The sequence below is a fragment of the Octopus bimaculoides genome, chromosome 6 (assembly GCF_046866305.1).
Source record: "Octopus bimaculoides isolate indiv1 chromosome 6, ASM4686630v1, whole genome shotgun sequence".
Lineage (NCBI taxonomy): Eukaryota > Metazoa > Mollusca > Cephalopoda > Octopoda > Octopodidae > Octopus > Octopus bimaculoides.
This window is the reverse complement of record NC_142933.1, coordinates 21,158,534-21,167,660: the sequence shown is the minus strand read 5'-3', so window position 1 is coordinate 21,167,660 and position 9,127 is coordinate 21,158,534. Positions and strand designations below refer to the sequence as shown.

General features: G+C 34.6%; 1 protein-coding gene across 1 annotated transcript in view; it reads left to right on the top strand.

The window, feature by feature from the left end:
- Positions 1-998: 998 nt before the first annotated feature.
- LOC106879555 (transmembrane protein 132C) overlaps positions 999-9,127 on the top strand; it is a 184,158-nt gene continuing 176,029 nt past the window's right edge. Inside the window, exon 1 of the mRNA XM_014929189.3 lies at positions 999-2,232. Within this exon, the coding sequence (XP_014784675.1) occupies positions 2,145-2,232 (88 nt within the window). The 5' untranslated portion in view covers positions 999-2,144. The remainder of the gene's footprint in view (positions 2,233-9,127) is intronic.

Below are 9,127 nucleotides of genomic sequence, written 5' to 3'. Positions count from 1 at the left end.
CATAAGCGCATGCACGGATGCATGCGTGTGTGGGAATGAGGAAAACGTCCCATCTACCCAGAAGCCAACCTCCACCTTTCACTCTCTTTAGCTTTCATTCACTCTTTCTTCAGTCCTCGTTTTTCATTTCTACTCACATACTCGTTCCCACATAAATATATATACACACTCTTTCTCGATTGTTCCTCTTTGTTCTCACACTCTTTCATTTAAGCTTTCTATCTCTCACTCATACTATCATATAACCTCTCTCTCTTTGTCCTATCTTGTACATGTACTTTCACTTTCTCTTAGTCTCACTTACACACTTCTCTGCTTTGTTTAATCTATTTCTAATTCTCGTCGCTCTTCCTGACTACTTGCTCATTTGCCCTCATTTTCTTCCATCTCTCTTACCCTTGCTTTCGCTTTCTCTTCTTCATTCGCTTCCTCATTCTCACATACACATACTCATATATATATGTGTACGCACACATCTACATTGACTCTCTCTCTCCCCCACCCTCTCTTTCTGTTTTCGATTTCAAATGTTCTCTCACTCAAAATTTCATCTCTCTCTTTATTCCTACTCACTTTTCCCTATTTTGTAAATTCTACCTTTCTTTCACTCATTCATATACACACTGTCCTGTCTGTTTTTCGTTTAATCAACCAATTTTCCCACACCTTTACTACTCTGTCTGTGTCTGCATTTCTCTTTCTTCCGTTCATTCAAGCAGATACATATATACATAATGTCCCCTTCTGTATTCGTTTCTCATTTTTTCTCGTCTGTCCGCCTTCCCTCTCACTAATTTAACCACACACACACGCACACACCCTTTTATGTCCTTTTTGTCTCTCGTTCACTCGAATGCGTTCTCATAAATCTTTACATTATTCTCTCTCGCGCTCTCACTCTCTGATATATATATATATATCATTCTGCACCTATACCTCAACATAATAAAAACACTACCTTCTCCCTTTCATAAGCGTTGCTAGTAGCAGTTAGTTGTATGACTTAATGCTTCAATAAAAGTGTGTCTACGAATGTCCTTGGGATAGACATGACTATCACAACATCCCGTTTCTTCCTTCATTTCTTTCTTTCTCAGAATATTATAGGACCCTTGTGCACAGTCGAAATGAAACCACTGTATGAATGTCTAATGATGGTGCAGTTGAAAAAAGGATGACCATCACATCTCTTCAATAAAAACTTAAATCTTGTGTCTTAATTGAAATAAATCTATATAGCGTGTGTGTGTTCGTCCATCAGTTGATGCCGTTGTTTCTACTAACGGCTGCATACACACACACACACACACACACACACACACATACATACATAGAACACACAACATACAGACACACACACATTTAGTAATGCATACCTAGCTACATTGATGTATACATACATTCAAACATATAACTGCAAATTCCCACACGCACGCGTATAGGCTCACATGCAATTACACACGCATACGCACACACCCACATTAACAACGGTACAGAGAAAACATACATAAAGAAACCTAGTACGCACCCTAAGTACACACGAGCTCACTCTTCGTACATATATATATATATCTATATACACGCATTAAAGAAAAAGGAGTATATTTTTATACAAAACATGTTTATTTCACTTTAAATACATACGTACTTACATATAAACGTACCCTCAAACATAAACATGCGCGCGTATAGATACTTGCGTAAACATACTCTTACATACACATATATACACTAATTCTGGTCACACGCGCATCAGCAGCAGTCACAAGCACAGTTCTCTCTCTCTCTCTCTCGCTCCTGTATATTTCTATCAAAACTACTGTAGCTACTGTTACACATACACACGGGATAAAGCACACGCACCTTGAGGTAACACACACACAGACACATCGATTTACACAACGACCTAACACACTAATCCAACATTTGCCTCTCTCTTATCAAGGAGAACTACAGAATTACATTTATTCACGACGGATGCTGGTAGACAGGATTTTACTGATGTAGAAGTCGCCGATCATTCTTGTTATTCTGGCATTTTTTTGCCCATATAACGTCCCTTTTTTTTGGTCCCGAAGAAAGGATCTGAAAGGAAAAAAACTGTAGCCAGAAAGACAGATAAACAAAACCTACATACATGTAAGATGGCAAGGTATCGCAGTTGGAATACCACTGATTGTGGTGGCTCCAAGATTGTTGGTATTTTAGCTTTAATTTTACTCGTATTTGGAGGTAAGTCGTACATTTCATTGTTTATCTCAAACCAAACTGCACTATGTAATGTATATAAGCAAAGTATCATATATGAATGTATCTGTATCTCTCTATATACATATATATATATATATATATATATATATATATATATGTATGTATATGTATATACACACACATATATATATACATACACATTGCACTGGAGGTAAGGGTGCATATTGTCTAAATATACAATATAATGAAATATAGTGTACAAAGGATATATATATATATATATATATATATATATATATATATATATATATATATTCCTTTTTGTTACATATAGTTTGATTAAAATAATGAGTATGTTGTGACACTGTACAATGGTATTTGAGACTATACAGATGTCAGTGTATATGGTTTGAAATATACATAACTGTAAGCATATATATGTGTGTGTATATATATATATATATATATATATATATATTATATGTATGTGTATACAGATGAGAAAGTTTGTTAAAGGAGGGGGATATTTCTCTATGGCAGGATGGCCTTCCTGTCACCAACCATCACCTTTTTTCTAAATAAAGAGATGTTTCTTGTGACCAGGCATCATTTTATGGAAGAGAAAAATCGAAGGACACGGCTTGCATGATGGTGACACTCGTTTACAAGTATCACGCGAAGCCAAGGCAAGGAGACAGCAGCACATAATGCATATACACACATACGTGCCTGCGTGCGTATGTGTGTGTGTATGCGTGTGCGTACATATATATATGACAAGCTTCTTTCAGTTTCCGTCTACCAGATAGGTCGGGGCTATTGTTAAAGTCACTTGCCTTGGGTACCACGCAGTAGACCTGAACCTGAAACCATGTGTGAAGCAAACATCTCACCACACAACTTTGTCTATACCTCGAAGTGACACACATACACACACACACACACACATATATATATGCGTGTGTGTATATATTAAGATATACATATATATAAAGATATATATATATGTATTTATAAACATATAAAAATAAAGATATATATATATATTAATAAATATATATATATATATATATATATATATATATTAATAAAAATATATATATGTGTATATATATATATGTGTGTGTGTGTGTGTGTAAAAATAAGGATATATATATGTATAAATATATATGTATATATATATTATATAAGATATATATTATTTATTAATTCATAATAGAATATAAGGAGAAAAATCACGTTAATGATTTTTATCAGGTAGTCAGCATGCTATAAAAATTTATAGGCAATTTATACATTAAATTAATATAATATACATATGTAAATAATTATGTCTATAATATACATATGTAATATAATTATATACATATGTCTATTATTATTAATTTAAAGATATATATATATATCTATATATATCTATATATATAAAAATATATATGTATATATATATATATATATATATATATATATATAATGACATATATACATATATATCTTTATTGCCCACATGGGGCTAAACACAGAGGTGACAAAAAAAAGGACAGACAAAAGATTAAGTTGATTACATCGACCCCAGTGTGTAACTAGTACTTATTTAATCAGTCCTAAAAGGATGAAAGGCAAAGTTGACCACAGCAGAATTTGAACTCAGAACGTAATGGCAGATGAAATACCGCGAAGCATTTCACCCGGTGTGCTAATGATTCTCCCAGCTCACCGTCCTTATATTCATATATATATATAGTGGACGTTTGACGATGTTGATGATTATATATATATTATATAAAAATATATACATGATCATGGTAATGATATATATAAAGATATATACATATATATGAATATATATATATATATATAATATATATATATATATATATATATATATATATGTATATATACATATATATACATATACATATATATACCACCTGACTGGCCTTCGTGCGGGTGACACGTAAAAGCACCCACTACACTCTCTGAGTGGTTGGCATTAGGAAGAGCATTCAGCTGTAGAAACTCTGCCAAATCAGATTGGAGGCTGGTGTAACCATCTGGTTTCACCAGTCCTCAGTCAAATCGTCCAACCCATGCTAGCGTGGAAAGCGGACGTTAAATGATGATGATGATGATATATATGCATACACATATTTGTATAATATATGTGTGTATATACATATGCATATATCGATATATATATATATATATATATATATATATATATATATATACATATATATATCATCAACATCATTTTCTGTATACTATCCTTTCTGGCTTGTGTAGGATATATTGTCATGGTTGGATTCAGTATATGCTCTGTGCTAGTGCTCATCTCAATGGATCAGAGGACTGCATTTTGTCTGCATTTTATTTTTGGTTTGGTTTCTACAGTTGGATACCCTTTGTAACACCAACCACTTTACATAATAAATTGGGTGCTTATTTGTAGCATCAGCCTAAGAATGACATCATGTCCTCAACAAGATTAAAGGGTCCTCACAACCTTGCACTTGACAGAGTGCATTGTGTGTGTTTTTCTAGGCACCAGCATCAGAGAGGTATCCATGGTTATAGAGACTGCTTGATGCCACACCTCGGCTCAGCAGCATCTTTATTGAGATGGCGTCATGAATGATAGTCATAAGAAGGATGTGTGATTGGGGGTTAAGTAATAGCGGTACTCAGTGTTCTGAGATACGTGTGTATACTCAAGACAGGATCAAGAGGATAGAGTGATGACAAAAAGCCATATGATCCTGGAGATTGAATGTTCAAAATCCAGGATGTGTGAGAGAAATAGAGTAGAGTGAAATGAGGTGAAGCTAAGTAGTGCAGGAGGGAAAAGTGATGGTAGAATGTAAGAGCACCATTGGTCCAATGTAGCCTTTCACCCATCGTCTTTGAGATGATCCACAGATGTTGAGTGGTGAAAGTGGTGATAAGGGGAAGGTAAAGTAAGCTGGTGTGTCCTGTATCAGTGAGTTTCATATATGAGTGTTGGTGAAAGGGGTTAGATGGTTAGATAGGTACAGTGACATCCTAAGTTATACTGGAAGTTATGTATGGTAGACAGAAGGAATACATTGAACTTTAGTCCAACTGTGAGATTGAAGAAAGGAAGTAATGACTGAGAGATGGGTAATAGAGGCGTGGGTGAGGTGGAATGAGATATAAAGACATGTACCAAATAGTCATAGGTGAAACGTACAGGTGATAGACAAAAATGAGTGATAAAGGGACGTGTGATGAACAGGATGTGAGATAGTGGGACAATTGATGGAGGTGTTAGGTGAGAGGCTATCAAAGAGGCCAACGATGTGAACTTAACAGAATGCAGAAGTATGAATGCATACTTGCACATACATGTACATACATATGCCTAATGAAACATGCCTATATATATGTATGTGTGTATATAAATTAAATAAATAGATTATATATACTTATTTAATTTATATATGCATATATATATCTATATACACCTATACAATTTTAATGTCAGTTTTGCCAAGCCTGGACAAGCGTACAGATCTTCTGTAAAGCATGCAACCAGACATTGCAATCTTCTCCTCTGTGAGATGCAACAATTTCACATCTATCTTCACTCCTTTGTCTCAAGTCTTCCACAGGTTCTATTCACTTTAAGTATGTGGTAATTCTTTATAGAGCTGTCCTCTTCCATATGCATCACATGCTCATATCAATGCAGTGTTGCACATATCAAATTTTGCCAATGCTCAGCTTTACTCTCAGCTCATTTGTGCTCTGTTATCCATGCTTACTAATATTACACATCCAGCAGAGTATACTCAATTCATTTCTTTCTAGTTGTTTTAAAACCTCTGCATTATGTCTTATTACCATGCAAAATTGTACTTTACACACAAACATCATATATTCTGTCCTTCACTTTGAAGAAAAAGCTTTATATTGCCACCAGAAATAATCATTTGTTGATTAGAAAAAGGCCTCTAACAAGGTTCCATACATTGTATTCTGATGATCAATATAGAAACTTGGAAAGGACGAATGGCTTGTGAGTGTTGTGCAAGTCATGTAGAGAGGCACAGCCAGCAAAGTGAGAGTCAGTAATAAATTTGTTGATGAATGCATGTAGAGATCCACCATCCACCAGGGCTCCATTCCCAATACCTCTCTGTTCGTTATAGTCTTATAGGCTTATATAATAGAATAGTTTAAGATCAAGTGTCTGAGAATTCCATTATACATATATTTTGGGTCATCCCATAAATAATGCGGTTTTTTTCAATTGCATGAAAAAGTTGGAGGGAGACGGGATAGACTACCTGCATCAATTTGCTGTAAAAGTAGGTAGTAATTTTAACTTTGTTCTTATTCTTAGGGCAAGTTTTGAAGAGTGCAGTTCGATTTTAACAGTTATTTTTTCAAACCTGTAATAGAAGTGACAAAGCAGCATATTCGGCATATTTTGCTTTATGAATTTAATAAAGGCAACAACTTTAATAAAGGCAACAACACAATGGAAAGTGTGAGGACTATTAATGCAGTATATGGGATTGGACAATAAGCATAAGCCAGTGTCAACAGTGGTTCCAGAAATTCTGAGCTGGAAACTAGATCCTAGAAGACAAGCCTTGTCCTGGAAGATCTGTAGAACTCAATGAGGACATCCTGCAGACCCTGGTGGAACAAAATCCCATCATAAGTGTTGAGGAACTAGCAGAGAATCTTGGATTTGGTCATTCAACCATTCATCGACACTTGTGTGCCATCAGAAAAGTCAGAAAATTGAGTCAATGGGTTCCTTACAAACTTTCCAAGTCTAATCATGCACAGAGAGTGAATGTATGCTCTTCTTTGCTGTCGTATCTCACAAATGAACCTTTTTTTTGGACCGAACAGTGACTGGTGACAAGAAATGAGTTCTCTATAAAAATGTCAAGCACCAAAGACAGTGGGTAGGAAAAGGAGAAACACTGGCACCCCAGGCTAAAGAAGGTCTTAACTCTTGTAAGGTGTTGTTATCTGTTTGGTGGGATATGAAAGGATTAGTCCATTTTGAACATTTAAACCCAAACCAAACGTTAATGGAGATTTAGTGCGAGCAGCTTGAATGGCTTAAGTCAGTTCTAAAAGAAAATTGACCATCTTTAGTTTCAAGACAAAAGGTGTTCTTCCATCAGGATAATACTTGGCTACATACAGAGAAGATGACATTCCAAAGGTTGGAACTGTTTGAATAGGAAACGATGCCCCACCCACCATATTTACTAGACATTGCCCCATCTGATTATCATTTATTCTGCAGTCTTCAAATTCATTTGGATGTAAAAAATACATCCAAGCATTGTAAAGCCTGTCTTTGACTCTGAGAGTAACCTTTGTTGCCTATAGAGATGACCATTCTGTTCTTACTTTGGCTACTACGCTCTTTAATAAATTTACTTTGAGACCTTTTGATTCTAGGTTTTGCTTCCATGTCCAGAATTTCTTTTCTACAAAAGTCATAAGCATACAGACAGCTAATCTTAAACTCTTCTGTTACATAGCTCAGTACCCTCCTGTTATAATAAACAAGTGGTTATTGAGAACAGAGCCCTAGTAAATCTCTTCCTGCTTGTTAAATTCCTCACTGAACTCATTACTGGCTCTCACTTTGCTGACTATGCCTCTGTACATGGCTTGAGTCCCCCACAAGCCATTTATCTCCTAGCTTTTTTCATAGGTCATTAAATTGCAAACTATTAAAAGTTCACAGAAATAAACAGGGAGAGAAAATAGAAAAGGTTTAGTGGCGAGTGATCTATCATGGCGAATGTGTATATATATATATATATATATATATATATATATATATAAATAGTACAACCCGTGCTAGCATGGAAGGCAGACATTAAACGATGATGATGATGATGATGAATACAAAATGGGACAAGAACGTAAAACATCCAGACAGTTAGGTGATACAAGAAAGGGACAACAAAACATCCAGATAGACGATACAAAGAAAACAAGGACATATATATATATATATATATATATATATATATATATATATATATATATATATATATATGTAATATATGTATATACATACATATATGAGTGAATGGACAAATGAAAGAAAGTGTTATGTTATTTAATAACAACATGAGTTTAGATATATGATAGGTTTCTTCTGTGAGCCCATGAATCTTTAAGTTATATGAAGCTGAGTCAAACTTTTTAAATTATGTGTGCATGCATATGTGTGTATACTTGCATAGGAGTGCTAATAAATCTGTGTATCAAACAAAAATACATTTTATCATTTATTTGATGCTGGTTTTTACCCCTTTATATCAAGGAGGACTTAGCCATTTGCTAAATTGACCATAATCTAAAACCTCTGAAGGTGATCTCCTAAGACTGAAAGCAGTAAAGTGAAATGCACATGTGTGTGTGTGTATATGTATGCATGTATGTATATATGTATATATATTTGTATATATCAATGTATCTGTCTGTCTTCCCCCCCCCCTCTCTCTATATATATATATATAGAAGGCTAGCTTGTGACCTTATTCAAGAATTGGTTTAATGCAGTGATTATGATTAGATTGTATAAGATTACAATGTAAATTAACAGACTGTGACAGTGAAATGAGAGAATGAAGGTATAATGAAATATGATGTGTATCCAGAACTGTGGCCAATTACCTAAGAAAACATCAAAGGAAAAGAGTGGAATAGAAGAAGAATGTAAAAACATCAATCCCCACCCCTACTAAAAAAAATGCACACACTTCAGCGTGTAAGAACAATCCAGTCACTGAATGACTTGTAACAGATACAGGGTAGTAGAATAGTGGTTCCCATGCTGATAAATATCAGAGTGGCCCCACAATAAAATATTAGTGACATATTTTACCCACTTTTTCCTTTCATTTAT